Source organism: Mauremys reevesii, linkage group 20, assembly GCF_016161935.1.
Source record: "Mauremys reevesii isolate NIE-2019 linkage group 20, ASM1616193v1, whole genome shotgun sequence".
Taxonomy (NCBI): domain Eukaryota; kingdom Metazoa; phylum Chordata; order Testudines; family Geoemydidae; genus Mauremys; species Mauremys reevesii.
In genome coordinates this window covers 3944387-3955698 of record NC_052642.1, presented here as the reverse complement: position 1 = coordinate 3955698, position 11312 = coordinate 3944387, and the positions used below count along the sequence as shown (strand labels likewise).

At 62.3% G+C, this 11312-nt stretch overlaps 1 protein-coding gene across 7 annotated transcripts in view; it reads right to left on the bottom strand.

Moving 5' to 3' along the window:
* Positions 1-5235: 5235 nt before the first annotated feature.
* ELN (elastin) overlaps positions 5236-11312 on the bottom strand; it is a 91112-nt gene continuing 85035 nt past the window's right edge. For all 7 annotated transcript variants that reach the window (XM_039508143.1, XM_039508142.1, XM_039508147.1 and 4 more), the window contains 5 exons: positions 10515-10541; positions 9102-9143; positions 8241-8270; positions 6931-6981; positions 5236-6321 (listed from right to left, as the gene is read on the bottom strand). In XM_039508143.1, coding sequence (XP_039364077.1) covers positions 6272-6321; positions 6931-6981; positions 8241-8270; positions 9102-9143; positions 10515-10541 — 200 coding nt within the window. In that variant the 3' untranslated portion in view covers positions 5236-6271. The remainder of the gene's footprint in view (positions 6322-6930; positions 6982-8240; positions 8271-9101; positions 9144-10514; positions 10542-11312) is intronic.

The following is an 11312-nucleotide window of genomic DNA, read 5'->3' as shown; positions in this document are numbered from 1 at the left end:
ACCGACATTCTTAAAGCATAGGCCTTTGCCGGCAGGCCTGCCTAGCTGTACCCTAACCGTCCCAGCACCGTGCTGCGTCCCGGAACCGGCCAGCTGCTACAGTTCCAAGCTTGGGGAGGCCATGGGGCTCCATGTGCTGCTCCCGCCCCGAGCAACAGCTCCACACCCCCATTAGCCGGCAGCCACAGCCAATGGGAGCTGCGGGGGCAGTGTCTGCGGGTGAGAGTAGCGTGCAGAGCCTCCTGGTCCCCCTGCTGACCAGGAGCCACCCGAGGTAAGGCCACACCCCAACCTGGAGAGCCAACCCTCTGCCCCAGCCGGAGCCCCCCCAACCCGGAGCCCCCTCCTGCGCCCAAACCCCTGCCCCCATCCGAGCCCCTCCTGCGCCCAAACCTCTGCCCCTCTGCCCCCTCCTGTGCCCAAACCCCCTGCCCCCCATCCGGAGCCCCCTCCTGCGCCCAGGGGCGGCTCTACAAATTTGGCCGCCCCAAGCAATCATGCCCGGGAGGCGCCCCCGAGCCGCGGGAGCAGCGGACCTGCCGCGGGCTTGACTGCGGAGGGTCCGCTGATCGCGCGGCTCAGCTGGTCCGGCGGCTCCGGTTAAGCTGCCGCAGTCATGCCTGCGGGAGGTCCAGCCGAGCCGCGGGACCAGCGAACCGTCCGCAGTCATGCCTGCGGCAGGTCCGGTCCTCCCGCAGGCATGACTGCGGCAGCTCAACCGGCCCAGCCTGCCGCCCCCCTGGGAAAGGGCCGCCCCAGGCGGGTGCTTGCCCCGCTGGGCTCTAGAGCCGCCCCTGCCTGCGCCCAAACCCTCTGCCCCAGCCCTGAGCCCCCCCATCCGGAGCCCCCTCCTGCACCCAAACCCTCTGCCCCACCCGGAGCCCCCAACCCGGAGCCCCCTCCTGCACCCAAACCCTCTGCCCCAGCCCGGAGGCCTCTTCGCAACTCTGAACCCCTCTGCCAGCCTGGAGCCCCCTCCTGCACCCAAACGCCTCATTCCCAGCACCACCCCAGAGCCTGCACCCCTAGATGGAGTCCTCATCCCTCCTGCATCCCAACTCCCTGCCCCAGCCCAGAGCCCCCTCCCACAACCTGAACCCCTCTGCCCCACCCCCAGTCTGGAGCCTCCTCCTGCACCCAAACGCCTCATCCCCGGCCCCACCCCAGATCCTGCACCCTCAGACGGAGCCCTCACACCCCCCTGAATCCCAACCCCCTGCCATAGCCCAGAGCCCCCTCCCACACCCTGAACCCCCTGCCACAGCCCAGAGCCCCCTCCTGCACCCCAAACTCCTCATCCCCAGCCACACCCCAGAGCCCAGCCCCCCAGTCAGCGGCCTCAGCCCCTCCCACACTCCAATCCCCTGCTGCAGCTCAGAGCCCTCTCCCGCACCCTGAACCCCTCATTTCTGGCCCCAGCCTGGAGCCCGCACCCCCAGTTGGAGCCCTCACGCCCTCCCCGCACCTCAAGACCCTGTCCCAGCCCAGTGAAATTGAGTGAGGGTGGGGGAGAGGGAGCCACCGAGGGAGGGGGAATGTGGTGAGTGGAGCTGGGCAGAGCCTCGGGGAAGGGATGGGGCTAGGGTGTTCCCTTTTGTGGGATTAGAAAGTTGGCAACCTACCTGCCCAGCCGGTCCAGTGACAGGCGAGGGAGCTGGTTTCCACCCCATTAGCCCTGCCCTGCGGGACAGTGACTGGAGAAAGAGCTGGATTCTACCGCCATTAGCCCTGCCTGGCCAGCCCAGCCCAGGAACGGGAGAGGGAACTGGATCTTACACCTATGAGCCCTCGCCAGCTGGCCCAGTGACAAGAGAGGGACTTGGGGTCTTACACCCATTAGCCCTGCCCAGCCGGCCCAGTGACAGGAGAGGGGGCTGGATTCCACCCCCATTAGCCACACTTGGCTGGCCCAGCGATGGGATAGGGCTGGATTCCACCCCCATTAGCCACACTTGGCTGGCCCAGCGACAAAGAGGTATGCAGGATCTGTTCCTTCTTGTGTATCCTAAGAGAATTGCTTCCTGAACTCCAGTCAGTGAGAGTCCAGTGGAGGCAGAAAGACGTGCACCATTGTTCCTGAAGGCGCACTCTGCCTGCAGCACCTTTGTTACCGGGTCGCTAGTCAGCTCAGCGCTGTGAGCCCCGGGGGCTTGAAAAGCTCCCAATATGCTGATGAAGGGAACGGGTCAGAACCAGAGATGGCACATGGCACTCTCCAGAGTAGCACTGGGCTAGGGTCACCTGCCAAGAGCTCCTCCTATGCCCTTGCTCAGTCATTGTTTTCCCATACAGCAGCACAAGGGCCCTTGGCTTTGTCAGCAGGAATTGACTCAAGCCCCTCAAAGAGCAGCTGCTCGGAGACTCCTAAAGATTTACTAAAGAATGAAAAGAGGGTGATGTAATTAATACCAACCAACATGGTTTTATGGAAAATCGCTCCTGTCATACTAACTTGATTTCTGTTTTTGATGAGATTGCAAGTTTGGTTGGTAGAGACTGAGACCTCCATCGGCATTTGACTTGGCACCAGATGACATTTTGACTAAAAAACTAGCAAGATATAAAATTAATATGGTGCAAATTAAATGGATTAAAATCATCACTGCTAAAGTTTGCAGATGACACAACACTTGGGGGCTGGTAAATAACGAGGAGGACAGGGCACTGATTCAGAGCAATCTGGATCACATGGGCACTAGCAAACAATGTGTTTTCATAGGACTAAATGCACATCTAGGAACAAAGCCTGCAGGCCACCCTTACCGCCTTGGGGGCTCTAGCCTGGGAAGCAGGGACTCTGAAAAACACTTGGGAGTCATGATGGATACTCAACTGACCATGAGCTCCCAATGCGATGCTGTGGCCAAAAGAGCTAATGGGATCCTGGGATGCATAAACAGGGGAATCTTGAGTAGGAGCAGAGAGATTATGTTACCTCTGTATTAGGCACTGATACAACCAATGCTCAGATACCGTGTCCAGTTCGGTGCCCACAATTCAAGAAAGACATTGATAAATTGCAGAGGGTTCAGAGAAGAGCCAGAGAATGACTGAAGGATTAGAAAACCTGCCTTCTAGTGAGAGAATTAATGAGCTCAACCTTGTTTAGTTTAACAGAGAAGGTTAAGGGGTGACGATTATAATCTATAAGCGTTTTCATGGGGAACAAATACTTAGCAGTGGGATCTTCAGTCTAGCAGAGGAAGGTCTAACACAATCCAATGGCTGGAAGGTGGAACTAGACCAGCGGTTCTCAAACTGTGGGTTGGGAGCCCATTTTAATGGGGTTACCAGGGCTGGCGTTAGACTTGCTGGAGCCCACGGCCGAAGCCTGAGCTCCACCCCTACCACCTGGGGCCAAAGCCGAAGCCCAAAGGCTTCAGTCCTGAGTGGTGGGGCCCAGGTTACAGCCCCCACCCCTCATCTTGGGCTGAAGCCTTTGGCGTTGGCTCCCCTGGGGGCTGGGCTTCGGCAGGGTCAAGCTTTGGTCCTCCCTCCTGGGGGCGCATAGTCATTGGTGTTGTCAGAAGGGGGCCATGGGGCAATGACGTTTGAGACCCCCCAGAAGTAGACAGATTCAGACTGGAAATGAGATGTACGTTTTTACCAGTGAAGAGTAATTGACCATTGGAACAATTCACCAAGGGCTGGGGTGGATTCTCCATCCCTAGCAATTTTTGACTCAAGATGGGCTGCTTTTCTAAAAGACCTGCTCTAGGGGCAGGGCTCTGGCCTGTGCTGCACAGGGGGTCACACCAGAGGTCACCGTGGTCCCTTCTGACTTTGGGATCGATGACTCCACCTGTGCTACTCAGACCTCAGTGGCTCAGGAGCCAAATTAGCGCTCGACAGTGCCCAGAAGAGCCACAGTCGTGTGACTCCATTGGCTCAGTTACTGTTGTTTTCTATCTATTATTCTCACAGCAAAATGAATCTATTTCCCTATGTTAAGTTCTCCTCACACCTTCTATGGGTCATCTTAATTATCCTTCAAAAAGTTTTTTTTCTCCTGCTGCTGATAGCTCATCTCAATTGATTAGACTCTTCCAGTTGGCATGGCTACTTCCACCTTTTCATGTTCTCTGTATGTATAACTATCTCCTGTCTGTGTGTTCCATTCTATGCGTCTGAAGAAGTGAGCTGTAACCCACGAAAGCTCATGCTGAAATAAATTTGTTAGTCTCTAAGGTGCCACAAGTACTCCTGTTCTTTTAGCAAAATGACTGACTGCATGGGGGATGGGAGAGCAGGGGGTGACTTTAGGTGCGGGACAGGACCTGAGCCTGTACCCTGAGCCAGGAGGGGGAGGGGGAGAGGAGGGGGACAGCCTGCTGGAGGGGTTTTTGGTTTCAGTTTTGGGCTGGCTGGGAAGAGGCAGGGAACCCGAGTCTGGGGTCTAAGATCCTTGCCCCCCTGAGGGATCTGGCTGAGGGGTCCTGGTTGTACCTACAAGCGCTGCTTGGGACCGTGTTTCTGTTGTCTAATAAACCTTCTGTGTTACTGGCTGGCTGAGAGTCCCGGTGAATCGCAGGGCCCTGACTCCCCCACACTCCGTGACACTGGCCAAGCATTATTTATCAACTGCAGTTGGTTAATTATGTAGTAAAAGCATCCTGATTGGTTACTAACTTAGACTGGTTGATAATTAAATCACCCAGCATTTTAAAGTCCCATGCTGCAAGGAGCATTGAATCGCTGTTTGCGGAGTCTCGCTGCTCCACGGTCTGGCCAGGCATTCCTGCGCTGCGGCCCCAGCACTATGCACGCCAGCTATGGGTCGGGATTGCAGAAATCCTACCACCCTTGCCTGGTCCCTGCCCCTTCCCGTCCCTGAGGCCCCGCTCTCCGCTCACTCCATCCCCCATCCCTCTGTTGCTGGCTCTCCCCCAGCCTCGCTGGCCCCATGTGGAATGGGCACATTACATGGCAGGTACCTGCAGCAGGAGGCAGCAGGGGCTCAGGTGCTGCAGGCAGGCAGTGGAGCTGGAGAAATGGGCTGAGTCCCAGGCAGGTGCAGTGAGGAACTGGGTGGGGCAGATCCCCAGGTGGGCAGGGAGGCCGTGCGGATCCCCGGGGGGTGGGAGGCCGTAAGGATCGTGGGGAGGCAGGGCAGAACCATGGGGGGCGGGGGGGGGGGGAAGCCGGATCCCTGTGGGGGGCAGATCGCTGGGGTGGAGCCCCACCTCTGGGTCTGGAGAAGCAGCGCGGAAGGAGCAGGAGGCCGCAGTGGTTTAGAAGTCATTGTTTATTAGTCGTTTGGAAGCAGTTACTTTCCCTCTTTATAACATGTCCCACCCGAGCTATACCAAGTGAGTAACATGGAGAGGTGCGAGTCCTTCTGGCCCACGGCTCTCAGGAACACACGGGCATCCAGGGCAAGAGGAAGGGCAGGTCCCAGCGGGGCCTCGGAGACACGGCAGGGCTGGGCTGGCGCTGGCTGCCCGTACAGTACTGCTGAGTGAGGGCGGGCGCATGGCTAATCCCATCAGTGTTAGTGACTTGGCTCTGCTGATAGTGCCAGCCCCTCCCCACGCACCGGGAGGGCCGTGTCCTCCAGCGCGAGGACAGGTCAGCCAATCAGATGGCCCTGCTGCAAAGAACTCTGGGTGAATTTAACCCACCCTACTGGCCCCACTGGCATGAGTGTCTGAGCAGGAGGCATTCCCCTGCCCGCCTGCATGGAGCCCACAAACCCCATCCCGTGGCACCCTGCAGCGTGGGCCCTGGGGCGGGCAGGCACGGATGGGGCTGACAGACACAAGGGTGGGGGATCAAGGCTGGCTAGCTGCTAAGCAGTCCCTGGCACGTGGCACGAATGCCAGCTGGACGGAGTCTTGGGAGCAGCTAGGATGTGCTGGAGCCGGGCGCTGCTGATGGGCCATTCGCCCATGTGCTGGCGGCAGGTGGAGCCCAGCCCCTCGCTGGTCTCTTGGAAACCAGCCCCCATCTCCTCCCCGCCAGAGCCCCTGGGGAGGGGCCCTGCCCAGAGAAGCCCCCGCCCCATGGAGGCCTGCCCGGCTCTCCCCGCAGGGAGCTTTAGCACCAGTGGGAACAGCGTTTCCCGCAGTTTGTTCTGTGCTTCCCGCTGGAGAGAGGGCGGGGACCCCCGGGCCGGAGTGAAGGGGGCATCAGGGGCTGTGGCATTCCCTCCGGGGGGCCGGCGGGGGGAGCGGGGGAGGGGGGGCGGGATCACTGCTTTACTCAGGGTTTACATTCTAGACCATGCAGTAGCACCAAAGTTCATGAGGTTAATGGTAGCAGCCTGGCTGGGTTACTTCCGCTTCCTGCCACAGTACTTCCCCTGCGCACAGCCCACGCCACCTGCAGGGGACAAAGGAGGTGTCAGTCCCAGCACTGCGAGCCCCTGGGCTCCCCCCAGACAGCGGCAGTGGCATGCGGTTCGCCAGGCTGCCACCAGCAGGCCCCCTGCTGCCAGCTGGGGCGCGCGGTGTGATGTGCCCCAGGCCAGGCACAATGCTGCGGGGGGCATGGGCTCACCCCAGGCTGACGCATGTGCTGCTGTGTGAGGCCGGGGCAGGCAGCAACATGCTATGAATGAAGGGCTTGTCGCTGGGCCAATGCCGCCCTGTGGGCACAGCTGCAATGTGGGGAGACAAAGGCTGCTCCCAATGTGGGAGTGGCTGGGTGCGCCCCCGGCAGTGGGGCATGCTGAACCAAGCGCCAAGGCTATGGCCAGGTGGGCACAGCAGCCGAGCCTGAGACTGGGCAGCATGGGCACCTTGGCTGGCACCTGGAGCGGCCAGCGCAGCAGAACCAGGCTGCACGAAGTGACGAGGCCGGGGGAGCCCCAAGATGAGGAGTCACGAGGCTTCTTCCTTCCAAGTGCAAACAGGCAGTGGGGCTTTCCCATCCTGCTCCCCCAGTGTGTGCCTTGCCCTGTCTGGCACAGTCCCTGTGCAGGGCACCTACCTCTGTATCCCAGGGCTCCCAGGGCCCCACCATAGGTCTTGAGAGGTTTTCCTGTGGAGAGGCAGAGAAAACAACCCGTCAGCACAGGCCCAAGGAGTACGCAGCCCGTCCATAGGCAGCAGGGAGCATGGGCCACCGGTTCCCCGCTCTCCGAGCCAGCCACAGTCCCTGGGAGTCTGAGGATGGGCAGTGGGCCTCATGGGCCCCCTCTCCCCAGCCCCTCTTCCCAGGGGCACTTTGTGGGAGCAGCAGGGGCTGTTGGCAGCTCATCCAGGATGCCAGTTCCCAAAGGCAGCAGAGAGCGGCTCCCCACCCTGAAGCCATCGACCCCTATCGACCAGCAGAGCAGTGATGCGGCTCAGCAAAGTGATCGACCCCCTTTGCTCCAGGGCCTGGCTGCAGCTGCAGTGCACAGAGAGGTGCCCGCCCCTGCTGTGTGCAACAGGCTGGGTGCAGGGCCCACCTCGCAGGCAAGCTAAGGCAGGGTTTCTGGCCACAGAGGGCACCCTTGCTCAGGTGGGAGAAGGCGTGGGATAGGGGCAGGGGTAGGGGAGCCCAGCACTGGAGCCTGGCTTGCCCACTGGAAGTTCTGTGTGCTAGTGGCAGGCCCACTGCCTCCACAAAGCAGGGGAGTCTGGGCCTGCCGGAGCCACCCCACCTGGCTGCTGTGGGGGTGCTGCTGAGGAGGGCGGATTTGGGCGCTAAGGCACTGCATGGGCACTCAGGAGATGAGGACTCCCTTCCCTGGCACTGCCACCCAGGGCAATTCACTCTGGACCTGGGTTTCCCTTGGGGAATCTGGCCCCACGGCTGCGGAGCGCTGGGGAATCCAGGCTTTGGGAAGGGGCTGCAGGGTCCCCATGTATAACGCGAGCAGAGGCCCAGCCTGTGTCTGCTGGTTTGGGCTGCATGTGCCCGGGGCAGGGCCAGGCTGGCGCGGGGACCTGTCTCGGGTCCATGTCCCAGGTCCCAGGTACTGTACCTAAGGAATCGGGAATGGGTTGCTCTTACCCCATCCCCCGTTACCCTGGGGCAGCCCCGGAGAAGGTGAGACCTGAGCAGAAACCACTGTGCTGCAATGAGCCCTCGGGGAGAGCAAATGGCTCTGCGCTCACAGGCCACACGCCCATCCCAGGCACGGTGCCCACCCCCTCACACTGGCGGCTGCCTGGTATCGTCCTCGGGAGCTGGGGAGAGCAGGCTCTGGGGCCCCCCAGCCACACTGGGCTTCCCCAGGGAGAGGGGCTGGTTCTCCGGGCATCAGTGAGTCCTGTCTAGCCCAGCCCTGGCTGGCAGGGGCACCCACTCACCACCGTATCCCAGCTGGCCAGCGAGTCCACCTGGAAGAAAGCAGAGTCCTCAGTGCCAGCCCTGTCGGTACCTCACCCCCTCCTTCAGACACCGCTGCGCTGAACTGGGGCCTCTCGCAGGGGACCTGGCACCATCCCCGAGGGCTGCCCCAGCCCCACGGGCTCAATAAGCCTCCCAGGCAGACCGAGTGTATTCGGCACAGACCAGGGCCCAGCCAGCGGACACAGCCCCCTGGGCACGGGCCCCCCTCCTGGCCCCAGCCATTGGACACAGCGCCCTGGGCACGGGCCCCCTCCTGGGCCCCAGCCATTGGACACAGCGCCCTGGGCACGGGCCTCCCTCCTGCGCCCCAGTCCTAGGCCCATCTCCCTGGGCACGGGCCTCCCTCCTGGGCCCCAGCCATTGGACACAGCCCCCTGGGCACGGGCCTCCCTCCTGGGCCCCAGCCATTGGACACAGCCCCCTGGGCACGGGCCTCCCTCCTGGGCCCCAGCCATTGGACACAGCGCCCTGGGCACGGGCCCCCCTCCTGGGCCCCAGCCATTGGACACAGCGCCCTGGGCACGGGCCCCCCTCCTGGGCCCCAGCCATTGGACACAGCGCCCTGGGCACGGGCCCCCCTCCTGGGCCCCAGCCATTGGACACAGCGCCCTGGGCACGGGCCCCCCTCCTGGGCCCCAGCCATTGGACACAGCGCCCTGGGCAGGGCCCTTCCTGGCGACGTGGGCCTGGCCGCAGCACAGTGCGGCGGAGCTATGCTGGGAGCCCAGGTGTGGCCAAGAGGCCCATGCAGGGGGATGGACCCTAGCCGGGGCTCAGGCCCGACTGCTGGGAGACAGGAACTGAGCTGACAAACATACCTGGGTAAATGGGAGACAAACCGAAGCCAGGAACTCCAGCCCCTAGAACAAAATGAGAGCGTGTGAAGCTGGGGCGAGCCACTGGCCTGGCTTGCGGAGGGTCGTGCCATGCACCCCACTGGGCCTGCAGGTCACAGTAACACCCTTCCCCTGCTGGGGGCTGCCTGGCAGTGCCAGAGGCTGTGCCAGAGGAGACCCAGAGCATGGACTGGCACCACCTTGGGCCGCAGCTCTCCTGGCCCCACCCTGGGCAGGAAGATGAGCCCCCAGGCTCCAGTCCTCGTCTGATCAAGGCTCAGTCCCACCTGAGCCACAATGGCTGTGAATGTCTGGCCCCATCCCCCCAGGGCACCCAATGGCTGCATGGGGCCCTGCTGGCTCCTGTGCCCTAGAAAGCCCTCCCAGGCCATGGCTGGCTAAAGAGCAGGTCGGTTCCCTGGTGCCCAGGGCACATTGCCCATAGGTCCTGGCAGCTTGTCCGGGGCAGTAGCCTGCCTGGTGTCACGGAGTCACTGGGTGATGCTCTGGAACTACTCCATAGGAAGCCAGTCAGGACTCTGGGGGAGCCTCCTCCCTGTGAGCGCACAGTCTCCAGGGCAAGAAGCTCACGCAGCTTCCACCTTCCTGGGTCTGACCTAGGAGCATTCAGCATCTCCTTCCACACCGTGCGCTTCCTGCAGCGAGTCCGCACAGGCGGGGCTCTGGGGAAGCCAGTGGCCTTGCACCCCAACTCCGCAGTCAGACGTGACTCTCAGCCAGCCAGTAACACAGAAGGTTTATTAAATGACAGGAACACAGTCCAAACCAGAGCTTGTAGGTACAGACAACAGGACCCCTCAGTCAGGTCCATCTTCGGGGCAGGGAGGCCAGGCCCTGGGTCTGGGCCTCCCTCTCTTTCCCCAGCCAGCTCCAAACTGAAACTCTCCAGCCCCTCCTCTGACCTTTGTCTCTTTCCCCGGGCCAGGAGGCCACCTGATCTCTTTGTTCTCCAACACCTTCAGTTGGCACCTTGCAGGGGAGGGGCCCAGGCCATCAGGAGACAGGGTGTCAGCCAGTCTCTGTGTAGACACCATCACACTGGCCCTCTAAGGCTCTGCAGCAATCACACACCCTTATCCCACCACCTAGATACTTAAGAACTGCACAGGGGAAACTGAGGCACCCACACAGTATTCAGAGAAAACATTAAGAACATTCCCACTTCGTCACACCTGGGTTCGCTCCTCCTGCCAGAACAGCACAGTCCAGCTTCTCCAGCACCCTGCCTGGGGAGCAGCTAAAGAGCAGGGCCATGCCGAAGGCACCACTGGCACCAGCATCCCAGCCCAGGGAGGCTAAGGCATTTCCTAGGCAATGCCCGGCATAGCCGCAGGCGGGCACAGCATGAGCTCCCCCCCAGCCCCATTCACTCACCTGGCTGCAGGCCCCCAACACCGAACCCTACAACAGCAAACACAGTCAGTCAGTAACTGACAGCAGCGCCAGTGTCACAACATCCCTGCCACCTCCCCCCACAGCACCCCCGCTGGGAGAGGCTAGACGGGCATAGCCAGGAGACCCCTCCCCGCCAGCCAGCACTCCTGCCCCACTCCCCATAGCACCCGGTGCTGGGAGAGGCTGGACGGGCATAGCCAGGAGACCCCTCCCCACCAGCCAGCACTCCTGCCCCACTCCCCATAGCACCCGGTGCTGGGAGAGGCTGGACGGGCATAGCCAGGAGACCCCTCCCCACCAGCCAGCACTCCTGCCCCACTCCCCATAGCACCCGGTGCTGGGAGAGGCTGGGCTGGGGTAGCGGGGAGGCCCCCCCCAGCCAGCGCTCCTGCCCCACTCCCCACAGCACCCGGTGCTGGGAGAGGCTGGGCTGGGGTAGCGGGGAGGCCCCCCCCCAGCCAGCGCTCCTGCCCCACTCCCCATAGCACCCGGTGCTGGGAGAGGCTGGGCTGGGGTAGCGGGGAGGCCCCCCCCCAGCCAGCGCTCCTGCCCCACTCCCCATAGCACCCGGTGCTGGGAGAGGCTGGGCTGGGGTAGCGGGGAGGCCCCCCCGCAGCCAGCGCTCCTGCCCCACTCCCCATAGCACCCGGTGCTGGGAGAGGCTGGGCTGGGGTAGCGGGGAGGCCCCCGCCCCAGCCAGCGCTTCTGCCCCACTCCCCACAGCACCCGGTGCTGGGAGAGGCTGGGCTGGGGTAGCGGGGAGGCCCCCCCCAGCCA